General features: G+C 48.3%; 1 protein-coding gene across 1 annotated transcript in view; it reads right to left on the bottom strand.

Moving 5' to 3' along the window:
• Positions 1-13,911, bottom strand: part of LOC144828118 (neurexin-4-like) — a 251,799-nt gene that overhangs the window by 215,529 nt on the left and 22,359 nt on the right. Inside the window, exon 3 of the mRNA XM_078686238.1 lies at positions 8,225-8,359. Coding sequence (XP_078542364.1) covers positions 8,225-8,359 — 135 coding nt within the window. The remainder of the gene's footprint in view (positions 1-8,224; positions 8,360-13,911) is intronic.

Below are 13,911 nucleotides of genomic sequence, written 5' to 3' on the forward strand. Positions count from 1 at the left end.
AAAGCGTTCCCTTCTGAGGGAACTTTTTCCCACATTCAGCACAGTGGTAGGGTTTCTCACCAGTATGGATTCTCTGATGTACAAGCAGTGCACTCGTCTGAGTGAAGCTACTTCCAGATTATGTACATTGAAAGGGTCTCTCACCAGTATGGATTTTCTGATGATTCACCAGACTTTGCTGCTCATTGAAACTTTCTCCACATTCAGTGTATTTGCAGGGGTTCTCATTAGTATGGATTCTCTGATGTATGATTAGTGTGCTTCTCTGAGTGAAGTGTTCCCCACATTCTGTGCACCAACAGGGTTTCTCATCAGGGAGGAAACTTTGGAGACTTAACATATTTGTCTTAAGACTGAAGCCTGTCCAGATTTAGTACAGATAGGGTTTCTCACCATCATGTATTCTCTGATGTAACAGTGTGCTCTTCACAGCAAGTTCAGTTGTTTCTGAAACACCAGCACCTTAAAATCCATCCAAGCCAGTACCAGTTCACCGGACCCTGAAGTGTCTTAAGATCTGTTCACTCCATGGCAACTCTGACCAGCCTACTGATCCAGAAGCACAGGCATTTTCAAATTAACTGTTGAGCACTATATTGTCCTGCAAAACCTTTTATAAATCCCAAGAGTGGATTCCTGGATAAATACGATCAGTGCACTTGATCTCAAAGCACAAGCACTTTGAGAACTGCTCAACATAAGATATTATGTCCAGTTTTCCCGATCATGAAGTACAAGCACTTTAATATCTGTAGGCGAGTACCATACTAAACTTTGTAATCTCAAACAATTCGCTTCTGGAAACTGTGACCTAATCCAGGACAACTACAACCAGCTTAGTTGATCTAGAAGCTTAAGCACTGAGAGACTTGCATAATTCAAGAAACTATGCCCAGCCTATTTAAACCTGAAGTGTAAGCACCTCAAGATCTGTCGATCATATTATACTGATTTATGTAACTTTAAACAATGTCTAAAAGTGGATTTAATACGGCTTAGTTTCTGAACATTGTTGGTTAATTCAGGTCAACTACATAAAGTTTGATCTGTTCCTGAAACACAAGCACTTTAAGAACCTACTCGATTGAGGACAATTATAAGTAGTTGCTTAATCTTGATATATGTGTATTTCGGGATTTGTAGACAAGTAACAACTTGAACTGGGCAATTTTAATATGAATGTTTATGTCAATTTTAATATTGTTTTATTGTTGCAAAGGTTTTTATTAATCGTGCATAATAAAAAATGTACCTTTACCTTACTCTTAATAACAGAATCATGGTTGGGAGATGACATAGCTGCAATGCTGAATTAAGCTGTTCCTCCAGGTTTTCAAACTATCACACAAAATTGCATAGGCATAAGAGGAGGTGGCCTAGCTGTTATATTCAAGCAAGCAATACTTCTCACCAAAGCTGACAGCATTTCCATGCAAGGTTGCGAGGCCCTCATCACCAGATGTAACCCCACACCAACTTCTTCCTGTAACTTCCTCCTCCTTTACAGACCAACACCCAGCAATACAACATTTGAAGACAAGGTTCTATATGCAGTTTCACAGCTTATAGCACCCAATAAATATTTGATGTGGAAAAATAAGGGCCGGTCCCCAGACATAAGTGCTGGTTGCTCCTTCTGGCAACCACCTGCTCAAATTAAACCCTGCCTGTAGCCAGTGACATGGTGAAATCGTCAGGGAGCATGTCTTTAATAAAGATGGAACTGTGTGAGAGTTTGTATATTCCACACTGACCATCCTGTCCACCAGCATCTGATTGGTAACGCGGACACTCGGGGAATGCCCGAGGGGCTGGTATCCGAATCCCAGCATTGGGCTGCTTTTTTTAGCAGCCTGGGGGGACGATTTGGGCAGTATCTGGTTTGTTTGATGCCGCCAGGGGCCCAGTGGGTGCCTGAGTGGCCTTTCTGGAGGTAGATGGGCGTCCATTACCTCCCTTTTATCAAAGGCAGAAGTGTCACTCCCTTTCTCTCGCTGGGCCGGCCCATTTATGCATATTGAGCAGGGGCAGGGGGCCTGAGCAAAAGTGGCCTCACTTGTTTTCAGGTGTGTTTCACCAGTGTAAACTAATCTGTGAATTTGTTTAACGCTCCCCCCTACCCTTTTTTTAAATAAAATGTTGCCGAAACAGCGTTTTGCGGAAAGGCAATATGCAAATGTGGGGCTTTTTTTTTTAGAGTACCTGGGCCGATTTTTTTTTTTTTTTTTTGAAAACTTTTTATTGATTTTAAAACAAGAAAACAAAAGAACAATACAAAACAAGGCAGTACATTAAAACGTGTCATCACGTGGTCCGTGGGGGGGGTACATAGAGGAATCAAGCAGTAGTGCAATCAATAATTGGGGGGGGGAGAGAGGGGGGGGAAAGGAGACCAAAATATATACAAAACAACTATATTCCTGCGGAGGAAACGTCAGGTTGGGAAGAAGACAAATCAGCATCAAATTCCGACATTGGGGGAGTACATATATCTCCACGGTATGCGTTCCATTGGGTCCACACTTTCCCCCACTTGCCAGGCTTGCCACGGGAAACATACACAGTTTTTTCTCGAAACATGCACCAATCCATGTTTTGTGTCCACCCCAGAAGTGTCGGAGGTTTCTGAGCGCCCCACAATTGGGCAATATCACGCTTGGCTACCATGTTGCCCAAGGTCGCCCAGCGGAGCTGCGCTTGATTGTAGTCATTCGGCTCCCAGACATTCAACAAGCATCTTCGCGCTTCAGGCATTAATCGCACTCCCGTGACCTCACTCATTACTTCATGCACGCGGTTCCAATAACGTATCACAGCAGGGCATTCCCAGATAATATGAAGGAACGTAGCCACCATACCGCATCCGCGCCTACACAATCCATCCATCGAAAATCCCATTCGAACCAGACGCGGGCCAGTCACATACACCCTATGCAAAATTTTCAGTTGGACGAACCGAAGACGTGCCGGGATAGCCACTTCCTTCGGGGAAGAAATAGCGGACTGCCAGTCCTCATCATCGAGTTCTAGACCATCTCTGGTCCACAACCCTCGAAGACTATCTAGTAGATCAGTCCTGGTATTGATCAACTTTTTATAAATTAGCGAGATCGTGCTATCAGGAACGTGACCATCCAGAATCCGATCCTCGAGCGGGGATGCCTCCGGCACGTCCGAGCCTAGTGGAAAAACAGACAAGACCGCATGCCGGACTTGCGCATATCTGAAGAATTCTTTATCATTCAGCCCATACTCAACTTTCAATTCCTCAAACGTCTTGACCCTGCCCTTGATCCATACGTCATCCACCCTACTGATCCCGATCATGTCCCACCGGTCAAATCCCTTCGATTGCCAAAGGGAGCCCAGTTTATCCGAAGCATATAGTGGGGTAGCCCGGGTCGGCCTATCGGCCCATCCCGTGGCCGCCGTAGCTCTACGCCACACCTGCACTGCTGTTTTGGTGGGGCCCGTAAGAGTTTCGCCAGCTGATTTCGCATATAGAGCCCTATTGTAGTCCCCACCGGGTAGCAACCATCTGTCCATCGCAAAAGCCGGGTTTAGTGGGGGAGTGTAGGTGCCATGGTTGATGGCCCCCAATTGAGAGGCCCAGTAATAGCGACGAATGTCCGGGAGAGCGATGCCACCATCGTACCAAGGGAGTGTAAGCTTCGAGAGGGCGATGCGAGGACGGCCCCCCCATAACAATTGCCGCTGTAGACTCTCAATCTCACGAAAATATTCCGCTGGCACTACATCAAGCGTGTTTTGAAGCGCATAAAGGAATCGGGGGAGCGACATCATCTTAAACAACGCAGCTCGTCCCAAGGGAGAAAGGGGGAGCCTGCTCCAAGTCCCGACATCCGCCCGAAGGCGTCTGAGAGGGGGCAGCAGATTGCGCTCATACCGAAGTGTGGGGTCCAAGGTGACAAAGATTCCCAGATATTTGAAACCATCTAGTACCACCGGAATAGGACAATTACGGGGCAGGAGAGGAGTATCACCGGAGAGAACATAAACGCAAGATTTAGACCAATTTATAACTAAGCCGGAATTTTTACGGAAAGAAGTCAAAACGTCGAAAAGGACGATTAACGACTTTCGGGGCGATGTGAGGTACAAAAGGATATCATCTGCATACAGAGATACACGGTCTTCAAATTCCGGAGACCATCGAATGCCCTTCATGGATGGTTCCCATCGCAGCCAAGCCGCCAGTGGCTCTAAAGCAAGGGGACAGAGGACAGCCCTGGCGCGTACCTCTACCGAGAGCAAAGGAGGCCGAGACACGTCCATTCACCACTACCTGGGCTAAGGGATCAGCATAAAGCAATCGAACCCAACGGATAAAGGTGGGCCCAAGCCCAAATTTGGAAAGGACCGCCCAAAGATAGGGCCATTCAATCGTGTCAAACGCCATGGTGGCGTCCAAAGACGCCAAGATGGCCGACTCTCTCAATGTCCCCGCTCGCGCGAGGACTCCATGCAAGCGCCGAAGATTAAGTGCCATATTGCGATGTGGTATAAATCCGGACTGGTCCGGATGAACCAAATCGCCTATAACAGCCACCAGACGATTAGCAAGAACTTGGCCAGGATCTTGGGTTCAGCATTTATTAGGGAAATAGGCCTGTACGATTCGCAGCGGTCACGTGGCTTACCATCTTTATGTATAACCACTATGGAAGCCAATCTCTGGTCAGGAGGAAGAAACCCTTCCGCCAGTGATTCCAAAAACATAGATAGCATATATGGTGCCAGCACATCGGGACGGAGCTTGTAGAGTTCTATAGGGAGTCCATTAGGGCCCGAGGCCTTCCCGGAGCGGATCGAACGGATAGCGGTCGCAACTTCATCCGCCGTAGGCGGAGCCTCCAGCAGGTCCCGCTCAGATTCAGACAAACATGGTAGCGAGATATCGCGTAAAAGCATGTGGGAGTCCTGCTCCGGTCTATCGGATACAGGGGAGTACACTGCCCGAAAATAATCGGCGAACCTCTCAACAATCCCAGCAGGGTCCATGATGCTTTCACCATTCGCGTAAACTATAACAGGAACCACTCGACTCGCGCATTCTCTCCTATCCAACCAAGCAAGCAACTTCCCAGCCTTATCTCCCACATCATACAGACGTCCCTGCTGTTCACGACTCATCTCCTTCGCTGCATCAGTCACCAGAGCTCTGTACTCATGTTGTTTTAAGTCCAACAGATGAAGCCTCTCAGGGGAGACCCCAGCATCAAACTCTCCCTCAAGAACGGTAATTTCAGTCTCAAGACGAACAACCTCCTCTCGTCTACATCTCTTAACATTGCCAATCGACGAGAGGGTCTGCCCCCGAATTACAGTTTTGTACGCCTCCCACAAGGAGACAGAAGAGGATACTGACCCTTCATTTTCGGCAAAATAGTGATCAATTGTCTTAAATAGTTCCGCTCTAATCTTAGGATCACGGAGGTACCATGGGTTGATCGGGGCTACTCGACCCTCCGATCCCCCATGTGCGTTCACAACCAACCACAGTGGGGAATGATCCGAAATACCCCTGGCGAGATGTTTCACCTCCCCTATACGGGAAGTCTGGGAGGAGGGCATCAAAACATAATCCAATCTCGAAAGGCTGCCGTGGGCCCCAGAGTGGAAGGTATACTGTTGTTGCCCAGGATGATGTAAGCGCCAACAATCGGTCAGCCCCAGCGCCTCCATGAAGTCCCCAAGCCAGGATTGGAACTTAGCGAGAACTCGGGGAGGGTAACGATCACACATCCCTGATACTACTGAATTAAAGTCTCCCCCGACTACAAGCAAACCCTCGGGGACTCCCAGAATCACGCTTCCCAGATCCGCATAGGTCGTAGTTTGAAGACCTGGGGGTATGTAGACAGAAAATAATGTAACCACCCTACCCTCCCAACGCCCCACAATGGCGGCGTACCGCCCTCTATCATCAAGTATAACGTCGTCAACAGCGAGGGGGAGGGAGGTCCGGATTAGAATGCCCACCCCTCTGGAGCCAGAAGTGAAACCTGAGTGAGCAATGAGACGATAGCCACGCCTATTCATGGCGTGGCACGTATTACCCAGCAAGTGCGTCTCCTGAAGCAAAACCACATCAGGGGACAAGCGTCTCAGTAACTGCAAGACCACTCCCCGTTTAATTCTGTCTCCCAGACCATTGACGTTCCAACACAGTATCCGTAGTCCCCTACCCCCATCCCAGAGTCCACCCCAAGTCCCCCCCCACACCAGCCGCGACACCACAACACAGAAGATCATCAGCATTATGCCTTGAAAAAAACAAAGAAACAAATCCCTGAACTTCCCAACCCCCCAGAACAACATCATACCCCCCACCCCGCACCCCTGCGTTAGACTCAAAAGCCACCCCAACTCGCAGCGTGCCTGTCGCCCTAACATACAACTAATCTACGAAAAGAACCCCAGAGGAGGAAGTCTCACCAGCCCCTCACCCACACCCCAGTAAGACAATGGAGTAGCAATCATTATCAGTATAGCATCGAACCACTGCCGAAAGTCAAAACGTTGGTCCGGGAGCCGATGTCGCTCCCTATTCCTGCTCCGTCGGGCCGCCCTCCGCTCCACCGGAAGGGTACGATTGTTCAAACCGCCCTCGTCCCGTAGGCAGCTAGTCCAACCAGTCATTAGCCGCTTCAGGATGGTCAAAGAAAAATGTTCTATCGTTGTGGACGATACGCAATCGAGCCGGGAAAAGCATGGCATATTTCATGTCCCTGTCTCTCAGTCTCTTCTTCACTCCTTGAAATCCCAGCCGCTGCTTCTGGACTTGTTGGGTGAAGTCCGGGTAAAAGCTGACCGCAGCGTTCTCATATTCCGTGGGGCCTGATGTGCGGGAAGCCTGCAGTATCACATCCCTGTCACGAAAGTTGAAAATCCGCGCAATGATGGGGCGCGGAGAGGCACCCAGCTTGGGCGGGCCACCCGGAACACGGTGGGCCCGTTCTACTGCAAAGAACTTGCTCAGGCCCTTGGGCGCTAAATGATTTAGGACAAGGTCCTCCACCAGTAGGTCCACAGCTGACGATCCCGTCCTCTCCGGGACACCGACCAGTCGGACGTTGTTCCGTCGTGCTCGGCCCTCAAAATCGTCCAAGCGACGGGAGAGATAGTCACGGGCGGATCTCAGATTACCGACCTACGTCTGTAGGTCAGAGACGTCGGTGATAAGACTAGTAGTCTTCAGGTCGAGAGACTTGACCTTTTCGTTGGTTTTTGCAAGATCCGCCCTGATTAGATTGACATCTATGGCAACAGTGTCCAGCTTGTGGGTTAGGGCCTCATACTGTTGTCCCATCGCGGCCTTCATCCCAGCAATGGCGCACATGACGTCTTTCAACGACGGGTCATCACCCAGCAGGGATTCGTCCTCAATGCCGGCCGGGGGTTTAGCCATTCCGCTCGGAGAGCTCTTAGTGAGGGTATATCGGTCCATGACATTGGATTGGACAGAACCTCCTCGAGCTGCCGGTCTGGTCTTGCGCCTCTCTGCTTCAGGCTTGGTGGCCATCTTAGGTCGTGTGCCCCGGAGGGTATTCTGAGACCTAGTGAAAATGGCTACACTCGATGTGCCCGCAGAAGCTCAGAGAAGAAAGTGAGGACCAATCACTAGGCAAAGAGCAAGAAAGTCCGGATCTCCAAGCGATGTTGCGAATAGATGAGTGAAGCAAGCAACCAGGGCGACCAAGGCAAGGTCAATGACGTAGGATTGTCAAAATCGAAACCGAAAGTAGAAGACCGGGCAAGGGAGGTTAGCGCAGGCCGTTGTTATTCAATTACTACCCGGCTGGCAGAGTAGGCAAGCCCGGAGCAGTGCCATGGAGCAGGCCACAAATATTCAAAAAGCCATATCTTCGGTTCCCGGAGACCAAATCGAAAGTCGCAAACGGATAAGTGATCAGCAGGTTCTCGACCACAAAAGCCCGTCGTCCGAATCAGGATTAGTTGCAGGATAGTCGATGGAGGTGGCGAAGGTCCGGGAGCTCTGAGCTCACGTGACCATCTTGGGTGCGCGCTAAGCTCCTCCTCCCTGGGCCGATTTTTAATCCCAATCCAACCCAGCCATCCACTCTGGTCTTCAAACCACGTAAATTTAGGCCTTTGCTGAAAAGGTCTGTGTGAACAACTAGTTCCCTAGGCATCACGACTGTGTGAGTGTATTTAAAGACAGTGGGAGAAAGGGTATTACCTGTTGCCTTTTCAGATTGCATGTCACACTCAACTGGAAAAGGATCTTCACCATGATACAGTCCATCGGGGTCTATGGTGTAGACCCCAGATTCCAAAACTCCTGCACTCTTGAGGGCTGCACATGAATTCAATACTACAGGGGAAGAAAAAGAGATATTGACAACTAGACATATGTTTAATGCATGTATCTTCTTTTGTTTAGGACAAATCAGAGAAGCCATGTATGTTTCCTACAAGGGAATTCGTAAATTAGATTTTGTGCTTGTACCAAAATGCAAAGTATATATGAAAGAACATGGACAATGACATTTCTAGGGGTCTCTGTCAGAGAGACACTTTGTGGGCTGTATTTTATAAAACTCAACCTCATCGTGGAGTGGTGTGGCTCACTGGTTAGAGGCGGCAGACCCGTAAGCAGAGGACGGCCCGGGACCAGGGTTCGATTCCCGACGCGGCAGGGTCGTGGACCAGGGTCAGCGGGCTCGATAATTCTCGCCTCGGTGCCTACTCCAGTCAGGGACCACACTCGGCAACTCTGGGCATTAGCTTGCCTCATCTTCACAACGGCCCCCCAGACCGCCGGGGATGCTTGGTCGCACCTTAGAGATACCCATTAGGGACCATCTCTCAGGGTGAGCCAGGACGGGTTCCCCAGCGGTCGAAGCGCGGAGATACTCCTCCGGGAGTTGATTCTAGCGCTATATAAACCCACAATTAAATTAAATTAAATTAAATCACTGAAATGAATAACCTTCATTATTACCATATACTAATTAAAGGCAAATTTGCACCCACTTGCACACTAGTCAAAACTGGCTTACCTGGATTGTCAATAATGATCTGGTAAACTATAATGTGGCTGTTCATTTCTAGTGACTGAGGCCCCCTCGGACCCTGTTCTTGGTACCTCTTAACAGTCCCTCTTCCCTGGAGTGACTCAGACTGTCCGTAACAGAACAATGAGGATGTCTGTTTGAAGAAAGCACAGAGTTGCTTGTTTTGATTTTGTCTGTCGTTTAGCATATGTATGATGGGGCAGCCATGTTGATTGGAGAAGCAAGTAAACTACCTGTGTGAGACCTTCTTCGCATACACAACAAAATTAGGGCAAATAAATAAAGCATGTTCCATATCTAGACTTCCATCATAGTTCTGATTCGTTCTTTATGCAGAATTCCCCATTCTAGAACCTAATTCATATTACAAATAGAGTCGGTCGGTGCTTTAACCTTTGTTCAATTCACTACATAGTGCACTGCACAGCGAGCCTGGTTTAGAAGTCCAATGTCAGAACCTGGCTCTAATTAAGGCACCAACGGCCAGATGTATAACCCTATTTTGCATGCGCAAATGGGTTTGCGCATGCAAAATACATGCAAAATAGAATAGGGCCATGTATTAACCCTACTTAGCGAGTTGCAAATTATTTGCGACTCGCTAAATAAGATTAGCGACTCGCTATTAGGAAGGGGTGTTCTGAGGGCGTCCCTTCCTAATAGGGAGTCTGAACCCTACGTATGACTGTTTTGCGACCGCAATTGCAGTCGCAAAACAGTCACTGTTTACCACCCTTCTCAGAACGGTGGTAAAGCACTTGCAAAAGGGAAGGCGTCCCCAGGGGACCCCTTCCCCTTTGTGAATGAGGGGGAAAATATTTTTAGGGGCAGGCAGTGGTCCCAGGGACCACTACCTGCCCTTAAAAAATGAAACGAAAAAGTTTTTTACATTTTTTTTTTTTAAATTGCATCCCGTTTTCCTTTAAGGAAAATGGGCTGCATTACAAAAAACTGCTTTATTTAAAAGCAGTCCCAGACATGGAGGTTTGCTGAGCCCAGCAGGCCACCATCCCTGGGAGTGCCAGCCATTACCTAACGGGTCGCAAATTGCCAGTGCCTCATTAATATTCATGAGGCATGCAATTTACGACCCCATTGGGATTCGCAAACAGTGTCTGAGACACTGTTGTACATTGTGATTTGCGACTCAAATCACAATGTACAACAGTGTCTCAGACACTGTTTGTGAATCCCAATGGGGTCGTAAATTGCATGCCTCATGAATATTAATGAGGCACTGGCAATTTGCGACCCGTTTGGTAATGGCTGGTACTCCCAGGGATGCTCTCCACAAAACCCCAACCAATCCTAGGCCTAATCTAATTCTATGTGCAGGAAAAACATTTAATTGTGTAAAAACCCTTTACTGGTGTTAGACACTTCCAATAGTTTTCTTTAACTTTTTCTGACTTCTTCAGACTATAATAATGAATGCTTTTTTCACAAAGAATTACGTTTACCCTTTATCTCTGATACAATTAAATTGGCCCCTCTGTTACTTTGGCTATCGATCTGGAAACGGGAGACGGTACAGATAAATCAATACATCTTAAATGATGTGATGAAATTATGTAAGGTGTACTCTGGTCTCTATGGAGTTGGGGGCCTTGTATGACCAGCCAATGCAATGCAAAACTTTCTCAAAGGCAAAATTAATACATCTGAGAGAAATGCACACAAGAAAGAGAGCACAAGAATAAAGACAAAATCACGGTATCTGCCTATAACAAGAGACTCTCTTTAGCGCATGGGCTACCTTCATATCTTGGCTGTGTGACTAATAATCGTCAGCGTTTCCTTTTAATAAGGTTTAGTTTGGCATATGTAATGATAATGCTGGGATATCCAGCGAACGTGTTCTCTGAGACCTTACTAGGACGATGTCCATGTGACTCTCGATCAATCAATCAATCAGTCCTTTTTTAAGTGCACTACAAACCCGCGAGTGTCTCAAGGCGCTGGGGGGGAGGTGGGGGCCACTACTGTACGCAACAGCCAGCTCTTTAGTGTCCTCCTGAAGGTCAGCAGGTCTTGGGTCTGTCGTAGGTTCAGTGGGAGGGTGTTCTATGTCTTGGCGGCGAGGTGGGAGAAGGATCTCCCGCCGGTGGTTGTTCTTCGGATGCGTGGGGCGGTGACGAGTGAGAGGTCGGCGGAGCGTAGCTGGCGGTTGGGGTGTAGAAGGAGAGCCGGCTATTGAGGTAGGCTGGGCGGTCTTAAGGAGTGCCTTGTGTGCATGGATGAGGAGCTTGAAGGATATCCTCTTTTTGACGGGGAGCCAGTGCAGGTTTCTCAGGTGGGGGTGATGTGGCCGCGTCGTGGTACATCAAGGATCAGTCGTGCCGAGGCATTTTGGATCCGTTGTAGTCAATTGATGAGCTTGGTCAGGCTCCTGCGTAGAGGATGTTTCCATAGTCGAGTCTACTGCTGACGAGGGCCTGGGTGACTGTCTTTCTTGTATCTGTCGGGATCCATCTGTAGATCTTGCAGAGCATGCGGAGGGTGTTGCAGCAGGAGGAGGAGACGGCGTTGACTTGCTTGGTCATTGAGAGGATTGAGTCGAGGATGATTCCCAGGTTACGTGCGTGGTTGGTGGGTGTCGGGGCTGCCCCCAGTGCTGTTGGCCACCAGGAGTCGTCCCAGGCTGACGGGTTGGAGACGAGGATGAGGACCTCCGTCTTGTCCGAGTTCAGCTTCAGACGGCTGATCTTCATCCAGTCGGCGACAGCCTTCATTTCTTCATGGAGGTTGGCTTTGGTGGTGATGGGGTCCTTGGTGAGGGAGTGGATCAGTTGAGTGTCGTCGGCGTAGGAGATTATGTTGAGGTCATGCTGTCGGGCAACGTGTGCAAGCGGGGCCATGTAAATGTTGAACAGTGTCGGGCTGAGGGAAGATCCTTGGGGTACGCTGCAGTTGATCTTGGAGGCTTCGGAACAGAACGGGGGGAGGCAGACGCTCTGGGTTCTGCCGGAGAGGAAGGAGGTGGTCCATTCCAGAGTCTTGTCTTGGATCCCTGCGGCGTGGAGGCGTGTGCGTAGTGTGCGGTGGCAGACGGTGGCGAAGGAGGCGGAGAGGTCTAGGAGGATGAGTGCTGCAGTCTCCCCGTTGTCTAGCAGGGTCCTGATGTCGTTGGTGGTGGCAATGAGGGTGGTCTCGGTGCTGTGGTTGCTGCGGAACCCTAACTGGGAAGGGTCCAGGATTCTGTTCTCTTCGAGGTATTGGGTTAGCTGTCTGTTAACGATTCTCTCGATTACCTTGGCCGGGAAGGGGAGCAAAGAGATGGGTCGGATGTTCTTGAGGTCTCTTGGGTCTGCCTTGAGTTTTTTGAGTAGGGCGTTGATCTCGGAGTGCTTCCAGCTCTCTGGGAAGGTCGCGGTCTCAAGGGAGAGATTGATGACGTTGCGTAGGTGGGGTGCGATGGAGCTGCTTGCTTTGTTGAAGACGTAGTGCCGGAATGGGTCTGACGGAGAGCCGGAGTGGATTGTGCTCATGGTCTTGATGATGTCATCGACGCTCACGCTGGTCCAGGCTAGCAAGGGGACGTGGTCGATGGTGTGCAGAGGGTCTGTTGTGTTGCTGTCTGTTGGGGCTGTCTGGGTGTTGAAGCTGTCGTGGATGTCTGCTATCTTGCGGTGGAAGAAGGTGGCGAGGGAGTCGCACAGGGCTTGCGACGGCAGAATGTCATTAGTGTTGGAGCTGGGGTTGGAGAGTTCCTTCACGATGTTAAAGAGCTCCTTGCTGTCGTGTTCGTTGTTGTCGAGGCGGTTGAATGAGGTCTTCTTGGCAGCCCTGATGAGGTGGTGGTGGTTGCGGACGGCGTCCTTGTGTGCTGCGTGGCTGTCCGGAGTTTGTTCACTGTGCCATTTCTTCTCTCGTTTCCGGCAGGCTTGCCTGGAATCTAGGAGTTCTGCGGTGAACCAGCTGGCCCTCTTCCTGGTGTCTCTGTGATCCAAACAATCAATTGTAAACATATTGCTTTTTTGCCATGTTTATGAATTAGAGAGGGAAAGATTCCGTGTGCCACTTCTGAAGAAATTCTGCCTGTATAATTATACCTCTGCAATGATTGCCATGTTATAACTAGTGACCCCGTATGTTTGCCTGCCGGTGGCATCCTTCCTCTGTGCAGCTTTCAAAACCCACGGTCTAGCAAACATCTGATTAAATGTTTAATCACTTAGAATATGCACAATATGAATAATTCTAATTCTAAAAATATATTAAGATACAGATGACTTAGTAATATTATACACATATGCGTTTTTATCTAAATTGTGATTAATATTCCTCTTTTAAGACAATTTTATGATAACTTATTGACATGTCTGTATATTTTTATCTGAACTTTTTATACATTTGACTTTAAATGTGAAATAAAGTATTGATTGAATTGAATGCTTTTTTCTCCGCACAAAAGTGCAGTTGAAACCTTAACTAGATGCATTTGTTTGAAGGGAGGCATTTTTCTCTTTCCGGTAGAACTAAAAAAAAAAGAAAACTTTATTTATTGCACCTCAAACGAGACATCTTTCATTGTTTATTTGCATGGAAGTTACAACTTAGTTTTTGAGCGACTATTATCATAAAATTAACATGTTTTTATTCTCTTTAAAGCTGGTCCACCTGTCTTCTTGAAAACAGGGGGCCAGCTTCCTATGTGTACTTACAAAAGCCATTATGTTACTTTTAGACTTAATTATCCTCAAATAGTGTTTCCTTGTTTAATGATCAAACACCACTAAACTCCACTGATACCCTACAAATATTAAGTCCAAGTGAGTTACTGCATATACATAAAAGAGTGTGACATTTTTATTTTCCCACTCAACGTGGGGGGGGGAGGCTAGGATTC

The sequence above is a fragment of the Lissotriton helveticus genome, chromosome 4_1 (genome assembly GCF_964261635.1).
Source record: "Lissotriton helveticus chromosome 4_1, aLisHel1.1, whole genome shotgun sequence".
Lineage (NCBI taxonomy): Eukaryota > Metazoa > Chordata > Amphibia > Caudata > Salamandridae > Lissotriton > Lissotriton helveticus.